The 19,159-nt window shown below is 41.5% G+C and overlaps 8 protein-coding genes across 8 annotated transcripts; 2 read left to right on the top strand and 6 right to left on the bottom strand.

Annotated features, from left to right (window-relative positions):
• Positions 1-717: 717 nt before the first annotated feature.
• SAMD00019534_053060 (hypothetical protein) lies at positions 718-2,352 on the bottom strand (the record flags this gene model as incomplete). Its single annotated transcript, XM_012899777.1, has 2 exons — positions 718-1,981; positions 2,045-2,352. 2 exons carry the CDS (start codon positions 2,350-2,352, stop codon positions 718-720), a joined length of 1,572 nt encoding a protein of 523 aa, XP_012755231.1.
• Positions 2,353-3,484: 1,132 nt separating this feature from the next.
• SAMD00019534_053050 (hypothetical protein) lies at positions 3,485-5,358 on the top strand (the record flags this gene model as incomplete). The annotated part of the gene is made up of 2 exons (XM_012899776.1): positions 3,485-3,883; positions 3,991-5,358. Coding segments are annotated over 2 exons (1,767 nt in total), but the record flags the coding sequence as incomplete, so codon positions are not given.
• A 44-nt stretch (positions 5,359-5,402) lies between these two features.
• Positions 5,403-6,690, bottom strand: SAMD00019534_053040 (hypothetical protein; the record flags this gene model as incomplete). Its single annotated transcript, XM_012899775.1, has 2 exons — positions 5,403-5,741; positions 5,827-6,690. 2 exons carry the CDS (start codon positions 6,688-6,690, stop codon positions 5,403-5,405), a joined length of 1,203 nt encoding a protein of 400 aa, XP_012755229.1.
• Positions 6,691-8,245: 1,555 nt separating this feature from the next.
• SAMD00019534_053030 (hypothetical protein) lies at positions 8,246-9,928 on the top strand (the record flags this gene model as incomplete). The annotated part of the gene is made up of 4 exons (XM_012899774.1): positions 8,246-8,328; positions 8,401-8,459; positions 8,770-9,010; positions 9,076-9,928. Coding segments are annotated over 4 exons (1,236 nt in total), but the record flags the coding sequence as incomplete, so codon positions are not given.
• A 331-nt stretch (positions 9,929-10,259) lies between these two features.
• On the bottom strand, positions 10,260-10,640 carry SAMD00019534_053020 (hypothetical protein; the record flags this gene model as incomplete). The annotated part of the gene is made up of 2 exons (XM_012899773.1): positions 10,260-10,334; positions 10,419-10,640. The coding sequence occupies 2 exons, from the start codon at positions 10,638-10,640 to the stop codon at positions 10,260-10,262; spliced, it is 297 nt and encodes a 98-aa protein (XP_012755227.1).
• Positions 10,641-12,080: 1,440 nt separating this feature from the next.
• Positions 12,081-12,950, bottom strand: SAMD00019534_053010 (hypothetical protein; the record flags this gene model as incomplete). Its single annotated transcript, XM_012899772.1, has 2 exons — positions 12,081-12,165; positions 12,262-12,950. 2 exons carry the CDS (start codon positions 12,948-12,950, stop codon positions 12,081-12,083), a joined length of 774 nt encoding a protein of 257 aa, XP_012755226.1.
• Positions 12,951-13,372: 422 nt separating this feature from the next.
• SAMD00019534_053000 (hypothetical protein) lies at positions 13,373-15,999 on the bottom strand (the record flags this gene model as incomplete). The annotated part of the gene is made up of 4 exons (XM_012899771.1): positions 13,373-14,521; positions 14,606-14,780; positions 14,834-15,217; positions 15,281-15,999. 4 exons carry the CDS (start codon positions 15,997-15,999, stop codon positions 13,373-13,375), a joined length of 2,427 nt encoding a protein of 808 aa, XP_012755225.1.
• A 1,227-nt stretch (positions 16,000-17,226) lies between these two features.
• On the bottom strand, positions 17,227-19,156 carry SAMD00019534_052990 (hypothetical protein; the record flags this gene model as incomplete). The annotated part of the gene is made up of 6 exons (XM_012899770.1): positions 17,227-17,544; positions 17,611-17,643; positions 17,869-18,556; positions 18,627-18,776; positions 18,872-18,972; positions 19,037-19,156. 6 exons carry the CDS (start codon positions 19,154-19,156, stop codon positions 17,227-17,229), a joined length of 1,410 nt encoding a protein of 469 aa, XP_012755224.1.
• Positions 19,157-19,159: the final 3 nt, after the last annotated feature.

Below are 19,159 nucleotides of genomic sequence, written 5' to 3'. Positions count from 1 at the left end.
CTTTGCCCTCGACGGTGAGGCCGCGGACATGTTTGCTCTTTCTCGTGGGGGCAGATGACGAAGGGTACGACCTGAACAGTCGTAGTATGAGCTTGAGCTTCTTGAGGTAGTCGTCTGGTAGTAAGGCGACGCCTGGGAAGAAGATGCGCAATTCGTAGAACGAGTCGCGATGGGGAGGGGCGACCGTGTTCATCGGGGCGAACCTCGCTAAAACACTGTCAAGTCCCATGTTGCCCTGTAACCTTAGTGTATCGACGCTCGACCTCGAGCGACGATTGATTGACTGTGTAGAGTCTAGCTAAGGACTTATTCAGAACGAAAAACAGTTAGTAACTGTATCGCTCGTTTCGGTTTTTTTGATGTCAAATTCACTCGTTTGTTAGAACCCTGGAAGTTCCTTATTTTATATCTCAAGCTGGAGAGACAAAAGAGTGTTGCCCTGCTGAGATTCGAACTCAGATGACAGGATTCAGAGTCCTGGATCCTAACCCTTAGATGACAGAGCATTCGTGCCACAAAACAAAAAAATTGTGATTTTTATCTCTAAAATTTTGGAGGCCAATTCCACCATTCAACATCTCTGACTGGCTCACCAAATAGCCCTTATTTAGAATGACCAATGTAAAATAAACCAAGATGTAGTAATTCAAAAAATTTTGGAGGCCTGATTCAAATGAGAATGTTAACCTTTAATCCAATTAAGTCAAATTTTATTGATCAAAGCCAATTTCCAGTCAGACTGTCATCTGATGAGCTCCACTCAGAGTTGATGGACATTGTTGGAAGTCCAATCTGGGTGGACTTGAGTGAAGGCGATATGTTTGGAACACTACGCGAAGATGAATGGTGATGTAAATTTTGGGAATGAATTGGAGGACTCTCAATGTGATTGAAACTAATATCCACAATGTTCTGTGGACGATAATTCCTCGATGCTCTCTTGGCTAGATGATGATGTCTCTTTGCCTGTTGTTGGGATAACAGTATTGGTGAAGGCTGATGTTGGACCAAATCCAAATAGTCGATGTTCTTGACGATTCTCTTTGGTGACAGTTCTTGATGATAGATTGGTGATCCTGCCGAGTCCATACTCTGTCTCAATCTGATATTGTCCATGTCCAAGTTCTCAATGCTCTTCCTTCCCTTCTTGCGCAGTAGGAACCATGTTCTCATTCTTCCTTTGCCCTTGACGTTGATTGTTTCTGGGTGTTCGGAGAAATGGAACCTGTCTTGAGTAAGCTGGTACACACGGTCTGAGACATGAACAAATCCTGGTATTCCAGTAGACTCCATACGTGAGGCAACATTGACAGTGTCGCCCCAAATGTCGAAGTGCGGCTTGGATCCTGAGATCACACCAGAGATGATGGGTCCACAGTGGATACCAATGCGCACCTTGAGGCCAACCATGCTGCTGAGTTCCTCTTTTAGCATCTCCAATATATCCAAACTGAACTCTAGCATTATCTCTGTGTTACTCTTCATGCTCAACTTGCACTGTGTGTTTGATAGACCGGTCACAGCCATGTAGGCATCTCCAATGGTCTTGATCTTCTCGACATAGTGATCACAGCAGGCTCGATCAATCAAAGAGAATATCCTCTTTAGTACAATGATGATCTCTTGAGGGGTGTGAGTGGAGGAGTAACTGGTGAATCCTGCAATGTCCATGAAGAAGACGGCAGCATTGTTTGAAAGCTTGGCAACAACCTCTTCACCATTCTCCAATTGTTGTGAGACCTCCTCTGGGAGAATACGATTGAGTAGCAGACTGCGCTCTTTGATGATTCGGTCATTGATGTTTTTCCTTCTTCTCTGCTCCAGTACGTAGAGGAAGATGAAAAGGTCCAACAATATCAGTGAAACGGCTATGAGAATAGGTGATGATGTTCTCTTCTCATTCTCATATTCCATTGCTGCAAATGTAATCATCTTCAGCTCGGTGTTGGCAACTTCAAACCTGGCTACATTTTGGAAACGTCTGTGATGATGTGTGAGTATGATTGATTGATTGACAGAATTGAATTCACTAACTAATACATACCCTTGAAAGTGATTTGAGGTGTAGATATGACTCTCATTGACGAATGAGTATTCATCATGTTGATAGAAAATTGCACCTTTGTTGTCAACGAGAAATATTGTGAACCATTTCTCATCCTCTACATTCTTCCTTGCACCTCTAAACAACTCCTGTGTCTCCAATACTCCAGTGGCAACACCTGCACAGTGATCAAGTCGTTCACTGGCTGCAGGTGGAAATATAGTCTTGAAGATTGGTACAATTGCAATTATACCCATCTTCAATCTAAGATTATTGAATATATATCTGTCCGTCAGACCCAAAGCCATCGTATTGTTTGTAACAGTATCTTCAATACCATGATGTGTAATCGATGAAGATACATCAAATCCTCGCAATATACCCTAATGATATCAATATTGTTAGATTTTCCCATTCTTCATTCATTTGTTTGTTTGGAACTTACAGATAACATATCCATATCATGGTAGTTTGGATACATGTATAGTATTGGGAAATATATCTTCTTCTCTCTGGAGGAGATGAATCGATTCAAGATATAATCATACTCGGTCAAAGTAACATTAAAATGGTTTTCGAATCTAGCTCTCTCGCTGTGCTGTATCTTTGGTATCCAGAATGTTCGCATTCCTTTAAAGGGATTTGAAGTACTCTTCAAGTAAGTTTCAAAGTCATCTTGATTGAATTTAGGTTTAGAATAGAATAGTCCCTAATAATAATTATATATTAATATATAATTCTTTGTTTGGACAAGAATTATAGGGGATACAATTGATATAAATACATACTTTTACAGACTCAACCTTTGAGAATAGACCATAGGATGTAGCTTCGATGTTATGTATAATTTGATGACAATTCCTGTCCATATCCAACTCGATCATACTCATCTCCTTCTGAATATAATGATTATATGATAAATAACTAAGTAATACACCAATAAATAAGAATGTACATAATGTCAATATAAAAAATAGACTATATCCTTCTTTAACTTCAAAGTGTATTAAACTATTGAAGAAATGTTTGATCTTTCTATTCAACCTGGCCATCTTATATTGTATTTATATATGTCTCTGTTGTTATTATTATTATTGTTATTATTGGGAGATTTGTAATTGTTGAGGTTGTTGTCGATCATTCGATTAAATAAATATATAGATAATATAAGTACACAGATATTTGTTGTTGTTGTTGTAGTGGGTTAAATAATAATAAATGACCAATGACCCAGGGTTTGAGCAATACCAAAGCAAATACATAAAGTGAGGTGGATCTTCAACAACTTGTCCAATTTTTCAATTAATCTTACCCCCCTTTTGAATGTCATCTTGTCCAAACTCAATGAACCACAATGACTCATCATCAAAGATTCATTCATTTATTCATTCATTATTTGCATTTCAAGATAATAATAACAATAAGAGATAGAGAGAGATAATGAGTACTACTACTAGTATAAATAAATTGGCACAAGATTGGTTGAAATGGGATAAGAACCCAAAGACAAGAGCAGAGATTCAAGAGTTGGTTGAACAAAATGATGTGAAGGAATTGACTGCAAGATTGGAGAATAGGATAGCTTTTGGTACAGCTGGTCTAAGAGGTCCTATGAAAGCTGGTTTCTCATGTATGAATGATCTTACAGTGATACAAGCAAGTCAAGGTCTGTGTTTGTACGTCATTGACACCATTCCAAATGCTATCAAGTCTGGTGTGGTCATTGGATATGATGGAAGGTACAACTCTAAAGAGTTTGCCAAGTACACTGCTGCCACATTCCTCTCAAAGGGTTACAAAGTGTACCTATTCTCTAAAGTCGTACCAACACCTTATGTCGTATGTATCACTCACTCACTCATTCATTCATTCATTCAATCATTCATTGACACTCATTCATTCATTCATTCAATCAATCAATCAATTAATCAATCAATTGATGCTAGGCCTTTGCTGTTACCGACTTAAAGGCAAGTATTGGTGTGATGATAACTGCATCACATAACCCAAAGGATGATAATGGCTATAAGGTGTACTGGGAGAATGGTTGTCAGATTAATACTCCACATGACAAGGGCATTGCAAAGTTGATTGATCTCAATCTGGAACCCTGGGAGATTAATGTCGATCAGTTGCTGAGTGGTCCTTTGGTGGAGGACCCTCTTGACAGGATAGTGTCGAGCTACAATACAAAGATCGCACAGTACTCTGTTGCCTCACACGTCAAGTTTGCTAACGAGAAGATCATCTACACCGCCATGCATGGAGTTGGAGGAGAGTACACCAAGATGGCATTCGAAGCATTCAAGCTTCCACCTTTCATCCCAGTGGCACAGCAGTACCAGCCCGACCCAGCATTCCCCACCGTCACATTCCCAAACCCAGAGGAGGGCAAGGGCGCACTGAAGCTCTCAATCGAGACGGCCGAAGCCAATGGCAGCCGTCTGATCCTGGCCAATGATCCAGACGCAGACAGACTGGCTGTGGCTGAGCGATTAAAGGATGGCACATGGAAGGTATTCAACGGCAATGAGATTGGAGTGTTGTTGGCTGATTGGGCCTGGCAGAATGCCCGTCGCAGCCATCCCGACACCCCAGCCGAGAAGTTCTTCATGATCAACACGGCTGTATCATCCGCCATGCTCAAGACCATGGCCAAGAAGGATGGATACCGTTGCGAGGAGACACTGACTGGCTTCAAATGGGTGGGCAATCGTGCTCGCGAGGTAATGGACGCCGAAGGATTGCACTTCCTGTTCGCTTACGAGGAGGCCATCGGCTTCCTGTACGGAGATGTGTCGCTGGACAAGGACGGCGTGCGTTGTGCAGCAATCTTTGCCGAACTTGCCCTGTCCTACTACGCCAACGGCAGCTCCTGCGAGGACCACCTCGAGTCGCTCTACAAGCGCTACGGCTACCACATTAGTCGCAACCGCTACTTCTTCTGCTATGAGCCGCCCAAGATGGTTGCCATCTTCAACAAGATACGCAACAACCGCAACTTCCCCACCAAGTGCGGTCGCTTTGAGATTGAGCGTGTGCGCGACCTCACCATCGACTATGACGATGGCTTCCCCGACAAGAAGGCGCGTCTGCCAGTGTCCACATCCACACAGATGATCACCTTTTACTTCAAAAACGGTGCTATTGCAACACTCCGTGGCAGTGGCACCGAGCCCAAGTTAAAGTACTACGTCGAGATGATTGGTCAAGACAAGGCACACGTGCAGCAAGAGTTGGCCGAACTGGTACAATGCATCATTAACGAATTCCTGCGTCCAGTGGAGAATGAACTCACTCCTCCAAAGGATGACTAATTGGATTGGATTGAACGATCGATGTTTATTGGACACATCGTTTAGATGACGACATCATGTAGAAATTGGAGAACCATAAAGACGAGCTCAAAGAAGATGAGCACTATTACAATGATCTCCAATCGGAAGGAACCTCTGGCTTCGAGGTCGGAGCGACACATGTCGATGAGGTCGCGTACCACCATCAATCGGTGATTCAAAGTGCGTACCCTTGGCTTGATCTCCAGATACTTCTCAGTCATAATATGATATCTCTCATAATCCTGGAAGGTCCAAAAGAACTCTGGTGTGTCCAGTATATTGGAATGCAAGTTAATTGCATTCTTCTGGATATACAATGTTCCCAACAGTTGGCCAACTCTTCTTTGTGACAGACATATCTATATTATTGATTGATTGATGGATGTGAGTGTAAGTATGATTGATTGATTGATTGGGTGAAAGGTTGAGAGCGAGAAGACATACCTTGCCCTTCTGAGACAAGTGAACTGGGACATCTTTGGTGGCCTCGATGATTAGCTCAAGGTTCTCTTCAAAGGATGAGATCTTGACGGATTGTGAGATGGACTGGCTCATGGCAACTTTGACCAGGGGGTCGTACGAGTCGAGGATGATCTTGTCTTGGAAGATGGTGGTTTGTGCTGGCGTGAGTCCAGGACACGCATATTCGAATCGCATGTCATCCACCAACTTGTGATCGAGGACATTGACCGAGAACACCTCGAGCATCTTAATGACGCGGAACTCGATCGATGGTGTGAGGTCCCAAAAGACCACGACTCCATTCTCAAACACGACAACCATGCCCTTGTCCTGGTCCATGGCACTGGCATCTTCTGGCTGAACCTGGGCTCCGAGTCCTGCACCAGTGCCCTCGTATAAACATGATGACGGTGTGCTGATTGATGAACACTCATCATCGATGCGAAGCTCCATTAGAGTCTCAAGATGGTGCTGGGACTGAGGCGGAGTTTGAGTCTTGATCATTGGAGGTGGACCACTTGTATATTTCCTGATATGGTAGTAATAGAACTCCTTGTGCTCGATGGGTCTCATTCCATTCCTCTCCAGCTCGAGGAATGATTGGTTGAGGGATATTGAGTCGGCGATACAGTATGCCGACACTCGTCTCAAGTCATTGGTACTGTTTGAACATTTGTTGCAACGTCCGTGGACACCATGGTGGGACTTGTCCACATAGGCGGCAGAGTTGGCTGTCGGAATGAACCTCTTCTTTTTGTAGGCCGTGGAAACAGGATGTCTTAATTCCACATTGGGTAGCAACGTTGTAGTTGCTTCGGTGTTCTCTACAGTAATAATAGTATCCATTATTTTAAAATATATATATAAATATTAATAAATTATTACTTTATCCCATTGGAAATAATTATTATTACAATTAATTATTATTTGATTGATTGAAACAAACAAATAGTCATATAAATTCCAAGATGGTAGGAAGTTGGAACTGGACATCAGTAAGGATTAGCCACAGACTGGCATGATCCTTTTATTGATTGGTATCAAAGCTTCCATGGTCATGAGAATGTCTCGTGATCTTACACGCACAAAGACACACACACATGGAAAGACAATCACAAAGGGATAATCGCCAGGTGTGAAGATAACTAGTGCAACGACCTTACAGACATATAGAGGGATGTACATCCGTGTTCATCACATCTGTGTTTGATATATGTTTAAAAGGATGTGTAGTTACGCAATATGATTGGGTGGGATGGTGTTGATCATCATAATATTGGAGTAAGTACTGTTTCAGGAAGCAGCCACTCGTCGACTTAATGATGAAAGTAGTAGCGAGGTAATGAATAAGGGATGGGTTGTGTCTCTCTCTCTTAATCAATCAAGATTGGTTGATTTAATTGATTGATTGATTGATTGAGAGGGAATTGGGAACAGAGTCTGGATCTAACCATCATATGAGTCTGAAACAACTCGTTGTTGTTGTTGGCGTTGGTGGTAATCGGAAGCCCCGATTACAAATCCTGACCTGATCTATCTACAACTATCACTTGATGCGTTCCTGATACCCTCGGGAAATGATTGATTGGACAAGTCCTGATCCTCTTGAAGGATGTGTACAGAGAGTGGATGGTGGTGGATGGTGGAAACAGTCAGTCTGACTTGGAAGGAAGACTTGATTTCATACTTTATGACCGTCCGCATTATATCACACATAATAGAACACACGCACTAGAGTGGACAACTGATCAGTTGATCGTAACAACAACCACAAACACATCATAAACACTCACACACTCTCTTTCTTCTCCTCCACTGACACGTTCTATTCGTTCAATGTCATCATTGACCATCATACTATTAATAGAACTATCAATGAGATCTAATAATGTGTGTATGAACTTTATCATATGAGATGATTGAAGGTCAATGAGTAATGAAGGGTTGAAGTGATCTGAACCTCCGGAATAAGAATAGTAATATATCTTAAGATTTAACATTAAACATTTACCATCGTAATCAAAGTTGAACATGCCTGTTTGTTTCTCTTCTACTTCTTCTTCTTCTTCCTATTTATAATAATATTAATTTAAATAAGTTGTTACATGGTGTTTCTAGACCATGTAAATAATAAATAATAATATATAATGTTGTATGTAATAAAGATAATTAATTAATATTTATTATCTCTTTGTTCGTGTGTAAGATAGATAATTAATTGAAATGAAGTTGTTTTGAGAAATGTTCGACAAATAGAGTAATAATTTCCCGAAGAGGTAATTAGAGCCTGAGAGTGTGGGAGGATTGCAAACACCTTCATTCAATCCTTCATTCATCTATTCATTCTTTCATTTATTCACACACAAACACAAACACATAGTTCGCGACACTAGAACTACAAATGGAGACACATGGAGAGAACCTCAATATCGATAAGATACTACTGACAAATATTCAATCATGTCAGTACTTCAAGGATCTTTAGTATGTATGACATGTGACACTCACTCGCAAAGTTCAAGTACAAGTTCACTAACATCAACATGTTGATATTAGCACTCTCAAGACCTACCATGAAGTGTTGAGCGAGATCAAGAATCATGTACAATATCTCTGTAAGTAGAATCCAAAAAAGGTTAAAGATACTATCTTAGAGTTGATCTGATATGATAACTTAAGGATGATCGATGATGATGATGAAGGGTACCCTAGATAGGACCAGGTCTTGCCCCACACCTCCCTCCCCTCCCCTCCCCTCCCTCCTTCCTTTGCTGCTCCCTCTGCAATATTGGTTGTCAACCATCAGATCTAGCGGTAGATGATGTACTTGTGCATAGTACGACACACATATAACACCACAGACATTCACACAACCAATGATTATAACATTACTAACTCATTCATATATATTCACCCAATCAAAAGGTCCCTATATACCCAATACAAAGACACCTTCCACTGCCTATTGTTTACTTTACAAGATGTACTTGATGAAGTTCACTGAGAAACAGATGAATGGTGTGGTCACCAATGAGTCACCCTACATCCGAGCAATGGGATTCCTCTATCTCCGATACTGTCATCCATTTGCCAAACTATGGGATTGGTTTGGTGAGGCTCTCGATGACCAAGAGACAATCAAAGTCACACCCAGAAGCAATGATACGTATGTATATCTCCATCCCCGAAGAAGAATATATGACTAACTGACAACGACAACAACAACAACAGGACTATCGAACAATTCCTCATATCACTTCTTAGGGAACAGAGATTCGCGGATACTCTGTTGCCAAGGATACCTGTCAAGGTCATGAAGGAGATGGAACAGGGAATATCAGAGTATGAGGATGAGAAGGGTATCACTCCAGTACAACAGAAGGGCAAGGGCAACAGAGGTGGTGGTGATGGCCGAGATGACAGAAGAGGAGGTGGTGGCAGAGGAGGCGGAAGAGGAGACTATAGAGACGATGACAGAGGAGGAGGTGGAGGAGGAAGAGGCTCATACAGGAGAGATGATAGAGATAGAGATAGAGATAGAGATAGAGATAGAGATAGAGATAGAGATAGAGATAGAGATGGACGAGATTATAGAAATAGAGGAGATAGAGATGACTACTCGATTAGAGGAGGCGGTGGACGTGGTGGCGGCAGATACTACGATGATAACAACAACAGAGGAGGAGGCTCAAATAATGGAGGAGGATATAACAAACGAAGCAGAAGTAGAAGCAGAAGTAGAAGTAGAAGTGGAGACAGATATAATGATAGATCATCTCGTGATAGAGACAGATACTATGACAGCAGAAAGGAGGCGAGACGTATGAGCAGGAGCAGAAGTAGAAGCAGAAGTAGGAGTGATAGTAGAGATAGATTATATGGTAATAGTCGTCGTGATACAACTACCACAACAACTGGCACTTCATCCTCATCAACAACATCAACAGTTGAATCTGATCAACTCAAAAAGTTACGATCATTGTATGGTGCATCATCCAATCAGTCATCTCTGGACTACTCGACCAAGCCACAATCCAATGTCCAAGATAGCGACAACATCACGATTGGCTCCACATCAAGGAAGTGAGTGTGACCATTGGCGCTGCCAATATACCTGACCCTGTTGTGATTAAATAAATACACCGGTTTAACATGTTTATTCTATTCAGTGAGTGACCATTCCTTCTTACACCAGCTGTCGTATATAGCTAGTGAATGATTGATTGATTGATTGATTGATTGATTGGATTGGTGGATTGAATTGATTGGATTGATCGAACATTGTTCCTTGATTTGAAAACTGGATAATTGGACGACACTGGATAGAACTAAACACCTTGTTGCTGCACCTTCAGCTTCTGTTGCCGCTGCTGATGCTGCCTACTAATTAACTAACAACCTCTACCCTCGCCCCCTTACATAATGCTACAACATTTCATCTTGTTGCCAGATGATGACGCTGCCTTCTTTGACTTTAGCTCTAAATATTGCTATTTTGGTTTGAATGATTTGATTGATTAGTTAGTATGATTGATTGAGTGAGTGAACTAGATGATCATATTCATTCAACTTACAACTGTTGATATATTGTCGATTGTGGATAGCAGTTGTGTCTCGGGAAGGTTCTTTTTGGAGTCCGGCAAGTAGAGACCAATGTCTGGCGAGGGGTTGACATTGATAGTGTGTCCAATGGATGCAATGGCCTCTTGTACTGTGAATGAACTATCTAGTCTAAGTGTCTTATAGATCACTGGATATTCAGGTGGAAACTTGATTCTAAGTTGCAAAGTTGTCATTTCTAATCTCTCTAATTATAATTGAATTATAAATATTATATATATTATGTATGTAATACCTAATGGGTAATAATAATAATAATAATGTTAGTATTAATGAAGTAATTTATGTTTGATTTGATTTGATTTGATTGTTTGTTTGGTTTGTTTGCTGGCTGTTGTTGGGTGGGAGTAATGGAAGGAGGAGCAAGAGGAGAAGGAGGGCACAAGCACAATCACAAGCACACACGCATAACTACCACAACATTAACTCAACTCAACTCAACTACGCCTCCCCGTTAACCACCTATTGAAGGCGACACACATGGCATGGGGTATATTATTATATATAATTATGGTAGTATTGATCAGGTGTTGTTGATCGTGTGTGTCGTGTGGTTCTATTTTATATATTATGTTGCAGTAGCAAGTGTCGATGCATAAGGTATCCAAGCTGAGATATAAATACTTTAAGTAAGATTGATTGATTGATTGATTTGGGGTGAGTGTGTGTGCGTGTGTTGTGTGAGAGTGAGTGTGAATGTGGAATATGATTGATTGATTGATTGATTGAATGAATGAGTGATTGGCATAGTGTGCACACATGTGGGCTGAATGTATGAGATGTCGATCGATTGATTGAATATGCAGAACCTGTCACTTACTGTAATAAGTAATGGTAGTAGGGAATGTTTCCAACTAAAAACAAACAAATAAATAATATTGTTTACCTTTATCTGTATCTATAAATAAATATATAGTTTGAGTAGGAGTGATTATGGATGGTTTGATGATGTTGTCGAAACAAACAACAATAACTTAATAATAAACAACCACTCACAACACACAAACAGAAACAATGAGTTGTAGCCAATCCAACAAACAGGTCCCTCCAGTCGTAGCCACAACTGACCTCACTCCTGTTTTGGAATGGAGCAAACCTTGATACGGAGCCTGATAAAATCCAGCATTATTATAACCAAGTGCCCTGCCAGTCGCTTGATGCCAGAGCATCAGGATTGACTTTGCCCTGTGATGTGGAGTGGGCAATCAGCGATCGAGACCCGATCCATCAGAGGTCCAAAACTGAAAAAAAAGAAACAAAAGGTGCTGAGGGTTCACTGAAACACGACCACTCTTTGGATTCTTTTTTTAGTTGGAAGCTTACTTTGCTTTGGTCCGTCCATCAGCATCCAGGAGGTCGTTGTTGTTGTTTCATTCATTCAGTGCAGTAGTGGGTATGTGTGTGTTGTTGTGTTGACCTTCTATTCTCTCTCTGTTTGGTGAATGAATGAGAATGAATAAGTTAGTGAATGTGTAGTTGGGCTCGTGCTTGGTACGTCCAATCACCAAGGAGAGGACTAAATGTGCGGCTGTGACGAAACCCTTGTGACCCAAGTTAACTTACAAACCATTCGATTGACTTTTCCCACAATACCATCCGCTGCAGCAGCACCACAATCACTTAACTGCCAATGGGCTCGTCCACAGACAGACAGACAAAGGTATCGCCAGCGACACAGACAGCCGAGACATCATTTGTACTCTACAAGGAGGGGGTGCGATGTGGAGTGAGTATGAGTGCCAACACGCATTCAAAGTATAATCTATCTCTATTCTACACTTACCTTCTATTATATACCTGATACTTGGTGATGCCAGTTGGATTGGTGTCTTCTTCTCTTTGTTCTCAATGGTAAAGTCTGCGCCAAGTGATAGCAACAAGGTGACAACTTCGTCATAGCCATACATCACTGCAATGTGAGCAGCAGTGTCTCCCTCAACATTCTGTGAGTCAATGTTGTTCTTCTCAGCCTTGATCAATCGTTCGATGATCACCACCGATCCATTGGCCGCGGCTCTATGTATTGGCGAGGCACCAGTGTCGTCCTTCCTGGACTTGGCGCCATTTTGCAGCAGCAGGTCCACAATGTCAGCCTTGCCCTTGGAGCAAGCGTAGTGCAGCGGTGTCCTCTTGGCCTCGTTGGCACAGTTGGCATCGGCATTGTTCTCCAGCAGTAGACGAACCATATGTGCGTGTCCTGAGCTGCTGGCACTGAGCAACGGGGTCCATCCTCCGTCGTCACATGTATTTGGCGATATCTTATGTTCGTTAATTAAGTAGGCTGCTACGTCCATTCTACCATTTGCGGCGGCCCAATGCAACAATGTTCTCTCGTCCTCATCCAATGCGTCGGCCTTTAGTCCATCCTTCTCTATAAACGTTCTGACCTTATCAACATCACCAGCCTTTGCAGCATCAAACAACTCATCCAGTTTAGTTTTATTAAAGAATGGATTTATACTAGCTGTTGTCTTATTTGTTGTCATTCTTAAGTATATGTATGTATTAACTATTATGTCTATGTACAAGTATGAATATGAATATGAATGGGGATGGCGTGTTGTTAATGTTTAATTTATGTTCTTGTGAACATCAACTTCTTTGCATCTCTCGAGTTCCCCCTCTTCATTCGCTTCAACACACTCTTCTTCAACTTTCATCTTCAACCCTAACTCCTACTTTACCCACTACCTCATTCTTGTGGACTGTGTCCATGTCATAATGAATGAATGAATGAATGAATAAGAGATGTACATAACATAAATAGGATATAACTTTATTGGATATATGGATATGGTACCATTAATTATCCATGTAAATGGTGAAGGGGAATGAGAAGGAGAAGGAGGTAGGAGTTCTGGTTCTGTACAATAATGATCAATCAATCAATCAATCATCCATCAAGATATCAAGATACTGTGGCGATGGTGTTGGTTGGAAAGGGTACCTTTGTGATTGGTGTCACAAGATAGTGATGTGATGTGGATATTGGAGTGTATGGAACTTGGATGTCAGAGATGTTGATACGGTCCTGACTCCTGTTGGTGTCATTGGTGCTCTCCAATATCCTCCTGGCCTTATTGAATATCGATTGTTTAGAGTCATTACTCAGTCGTCGCAAAGCCTCGAATGAACAATCATTCGAGTTGGAAGTGGTAGTGGTGTGTTGGATAAGGGATAAGTTGTTGCTGTTGTTGCTGATGTTGCTGATGTTGTTGTTCGACTCCATTATGTACAACGATGATTGATCGTCCATAGTGAAACTGGTTGATGAAGCTGGCCCACTCACACAGCTGCTGTTGTTGCTGCTACTGCTGAATGATAGAGGCAGGTGAGGCTTGTTAGACATGCGCGACTTGTCCCTTGATGATCCGGGCGTTGACAAGATTGATGAGCGCATCGAGCCAATGTCAGAGAGCGACAATGAGTCCACAAAGCTGGATGTCGTGTCCTTGAAAGGTGTCATTGGTACAAAGTAGTTGTCATTGAGTCCACTGATGTTGTTGTAGTTGGGCTCACCTCTGAGCTTCGAGTTGATTGTGCTGAGCTGGTTTTTGTCGACGCCTCTGTCGGTCATGTGGATGCCAAGCTTTGAACGATGTGCGTCCATGTCACCATTGAGTATACCATTGTTGTTGGCGTTGCTGCCGCTTGTGTTGTTGCTCCAGGTAGGCGTGGGAAGGACGTGCAGTGACGATGGCGTTGGCAACTGGTGTCTACTCTTTGGTGATGGTGATGATGATGATGATGATAAAAGTCCGTTGTTGTGCGGCAGGTGGTATAGAGGTGAGTACTGTTGATGCTGTTGTTGTTGATGATGTATTGGTGATTTATAAGGACTGAACATTGCTGTCTTCATTGGATCATAGTCGTAGACTTGTCCCGATCCACTTGGTGTACCAAACATTGACTTGAATGGTGAGAACTCTGATATGTCTGCGGCCATTGTCGACCTGTCATGTGCCCTCTGAATAGGTGAATAGAATATACTATTGTCTGGATATTGTTGTTGTTGTTGATGTAGTTGATGTTGTTGTTGATGCTCTGGCGTTTGTTTCTGGTTGAGCGCGTGTGTGTTAGACGATGAGCTCATGGCCTCAGCCTCCCATGTCACGCGTCACGCGACAATTCCCCGACTTACCGATGGTGAAAAGTCAATCTTCGCCTTCTTCTTGAGTAGTCCAGAGTTTGAATATAGCTTGATGGGAGATACCAGTTGATGTAGGTCAACGTGTTGACCGGTAACATAGTTGTGTGAGTTGTTACCGTGGCCAGGTGTGTTGAATACTAGCTTCAAAGGTGATGGTGCCTTGGGCCTTTGGAAAGAGTTAGTAACTGGACGATGAGTATGTTGGAGGATGGTACATACATTGACTTTGGCGAGTTGCCTGAAAGGATGTATTGTTGGAGTGATGCAATGTCCAGGGAGAGTGGGTCGCCCATTGGGTGTGGATCGTTGCCAACTGATGGATTGGCTTGATGATGACCGTCTTCTGATGTAGATGTTGACTTGCGCTTCTTGGTTGAGTTGTCTTTCTTGTTGTTGGTCCTGGCGTCCTGTCGTTGACCCTTCTTTGTTCGCTTCATTGATGAGTTGTAATGATTCTTTATGGCATTGTCCGTTCTGCCCGGCAAGAACTTGGCGATCTCTGCCCATTTGTTTCCATACTCTGCGTGCTTCTCACCAATGATCCTATCCTCCTCTTCAGTCCATGCATCTCTCTTGATGTTTGGATTCAAGTGATTGTGCCATCTAATGTGATTGATTGAGTGAGTGAGTGATCTTGGATATGCCAAGCAAGGACCAAGGACTTACCTCTCTCGACATTGCTTGCCCAAGCGACCCTTGAGATGAAGAGCAATCTCAGACCACTTCTTTGGACCGTATATGTTTACAAGTTTCTTGATCAGTTCGTCTTCCTCGCGAGTCCATGAGCCCTTGACTGTGATGGTCATCATCAGCTTTTGATATCGGTGATGACATTGCACCTCGGTGCGACCAGGCAGACGCTCAGCCACCTTTTTCCAATTCCTATGATTGTACTCGTCGACCGCCTGCTTGAGTACCTGGTCATCGAACGGTGTCCAAACTATGCGTGTGCTGGACCTCTTGCCCTTGGAACCTGTGCTGCCTGTGGCCGTACCTGCGCCTGTGCTAGTGCTTGTTGTGCTGCTTGCGTCATCGTCATCATTATCATTGTCTTCATAATATTCGTCGTCTTCCTCATTATCATTATCATTGTCATTGATGGTCATGTTGTAGTTATTGTTGTTGTTATTGTTGACGTCGTCAATTGACATGGACCTGCCAGGGGTGGTAGTTGTGGCGGCACCAATACCATTGGTGACCGTGGCCATTGAGATGGGTGGCAGGGACATCCCATTGACTGGAGGGTATAGCGGGAATGGTGGAGATGATGAAAATGGACCACTACCATTGCCATTGCCATTGCCATTACCATTGGTGGCAAAATTGGATCTCTGTAAGTGATTGATCATATCACTGAATGGCGTCACACCACCATTGTGATGCATTGGTATTGTTGCCAAACTTGCATGACCCGCTACATTATGTCCATTCATCATAGATGATGGTATATTACTATTGTTGTTGTTCATATTGGTTGAGGCTGTTATCTTTTGGAATCCTGCAGCTGCCGTCGCTGCAGTCGATTGTTGATTGACTGTAGTATGTTGGCTTCTGACCATTGATTGATTGATGTTGATATATATATGAATGTATATATAGATGAGATTACGCTCGATGCGATTGTTGTTCACTCAATGAGCTCAACTCTCTCGGATCTGAATGAACTAAACTGAACTGAACTGAGGAACAATGTTAGTGCACTTGTTTGGTTGGTTGTGTTGAGTGTTCGTGTTTGTGTGGGAATGAATGAAGCAGTTGTTGTTCGAATTTGAATTCAAAAAAATGAACAAAGGGGGTTGTCCGTGTGACAGTTATCAGACTGCCAACAGTTGCCGAGTCCAAAGATAAATGTCCTAATGCGGTAGTAAAAGAGACGACAAGTATGTAGAGAGGATAAGATATATATGTATGTGCGTATGAATGTATGTGTATGTATGAATATGTGTATGTATGTGATGTGATGTATGAGTGTATGAGTGTTTATGTTGTTCACTGGGGACTTCGCGTCGATTCGAATGAACATCGAACTGTTGTAGATTGAAAGAATGAATGAGTGTGAGATGTTTATGCAGTAACTTATCGTTGCATAAGATATGAGAGTGATCCTGTCATTGTTGTCATTGTTTTCATTGTTGTGATTGTTGTTGTAATTATTGTTGTAGTTGTATAAGTATGAATCTTACCTATATATATCAAGTAATGAATGATTTAATATATGTATACTTTTGAAACCTTGATTGATTAGTTAGTAATCTTAATAAATTACAGTATTAGCTGTTGAGAAGTCACAACACGAACAACAATAAACAACCCTCCTTCAGTGTTTCCAACAACTAGAACAACAACAACAACAACATCACTTTTTAAAAATCATAATTGATTTTATTTCTTTGTGTTGATGTGTATGTGAATGAATGTGTTTGTTTGGTTGGATGTATGACGTAGATAACAAGATCATTGATGGGTTCATTGGAATAGTTATAACTCAAAGTTATGGCGGGTAACTATAATAAACATAACATACACTTGATGTGATCATTATTGGGTAAACAACTGATATGAGCCATAATGCAAAATTTGGCGCCAAATCACTTACTGGCTCACTCTCGGACTCATTGTCTTTTATTGAGGTATTGATCAATCTTTGTTTGTTTAGGATCCACTTGTTTGAGTGATAGTCTTGGACGTTGGTTGGTGGTCTGTCTATGTGATGATGGTTGTTGTGAGGCTGTCGTTGATATTTGTGGATGTGGAGGTTGTACCAGTGATGGTTGAAGTGATAGTGGTTGAGGCTTCAATGTAAGATGTTGCTTCTGAGTTGGGGCAGTTAATGTCAGCCTTGGCTTCTTTACAACCTTGGTTGTTGAAGTTGGATTGGTATGTTGTTCCTCAATCCTCTCAGGTATTCCTAATATCCTTGTGGCGTATCTCTATTATTTTGGCCCAAGTCAATATTATTATTATTGTTCATCGTGGTCGCGTAACCAATTACTTACCCATGACTTGTTACTCAACCATTTGTACTCATTCTGCAATGATTGAATGTTTGATGAAAGTATGTGATCGAGTGATGTCCATGTAAGTATCAACTGTGCAGAGAATGGATTGAATCCTGGTATCCTATTTAGGAATCGTTCATGCTTGGATTCCAAATCCATCAACCATCTCCTGTTTGACCATGTCTCCAGTGACTTTGCAATCAAAAGTTAGTGATCAATCAATAATGATTGAATGAAAGATTAACTTCAACTTACATTCTCCCATGTTGAATTATCCTTTGGTATTGACTCGCAGATCTCCCTGATCAACAGGGCTGATTGTTGATATGAGAAGGTGTAGCGAATGTACACACGGCATTGGAGGAAGTTTAGGATGCTTGATAGTTGACGACATGCATCTTTGCTCTGTGCCGAGAACAATTTGTGCTCGTCCATCTCAATGATGATCCATACAACATTGAATTGAAGTGATAGTTCTATCAATGCATCAATGACATTGTCCATTCGCATGGAGTGGTCGACCACCATCAGTCCATTTCTTTCGTCAAACACAATGTCCACATTCTTGACTGTTCGCTCGATCAATGTCATATTGTACTCCTTCTCCAGATGATTGATCATATGTGTGCGCTTCAATATAGACTCTCCAGCGACCAATGATATGTGATGATATAGGTGTAGTGATGTCTCTTTGTCAAGCACCGTGTTGTGATTGTTGTCAGGCTTCAAGGTGTCCTTTGTCTGCTTTCTAACAAGTTGTTCCAGTTGTTTGTTGAGTGACATCTTCTTGATGTTGACTGGCTCATACGTATTCTTCCTTATCACATCATCATTGTGGCATGGAAAGTATATATCTCGAAGTAGATGATGCATCTCATTGAACTGTCTGTCCTCTCCAAACTCAATGGCAACAGAGTTGATGTCCAACACAAAGTTGTAAATCCTTTAGTTGATTGAACTTGTAAGTTAGTTGATTTGGTTGATTGTTTGGATGAATGAATGAGTGCACATACTTGGCTTGATTGTATACATTGTAGGTCGATAGATATTGGCATTGATCATGAGTGAAGTAGTCAAACTCAATGATGACAGAGTAACCCTTCCAGTTGATTGATCGTTGTTGTCCACATATATCATCCAGTGAACATATTATACAATTGGCTCTAAGTGGTATGGATTGATTCCTTTCCAAATCAATATGACATGTCAGGTCTCTGGATCAATCCATCAAGGAACAAACAAATATAGTTGTACATACATTGATTGAGTGGTCAATGGATATATTGCTATTCCTTCAGTCTTTTGAATAATCTTTGTAATCATTCCAATTGATGTGGCGTCCTTTACAAGGATCAATATCTAGATGTTGGAATTGGTAATGGTCAGATTGATTAGCCTGAAGGACGGTGTTCATCAATCCTACCTTCAGTGGGGATACTGGATTCTCTGCATATTGCTTGAAGTGTTTGTTGACAATACTCAATAGTTTGTCATACTTGATGTGATCGTTCAAGATGCCAGCCTCAATCTCTGAACAATTCATATC

Source organism: Acytostelium subglobosum (genome assembly GCF_000787575.1).
Source record: "Acytostelium subglobosum LB1 DNA, scaffold: scaffold9, whole genome shotgun sequence".
Lineage (NCBI taxonomy): Eukaryota > Evosea > Eumycetozoa > Acytosteliales > Acytosteliaceae > Acytostelium > Acytostelium subglobosum.
The sequence above is the reverse complement of the archived record's forward strand: the minus strand, read 5'-3'. Positions and strand labels throughout refer to the sequence as shown.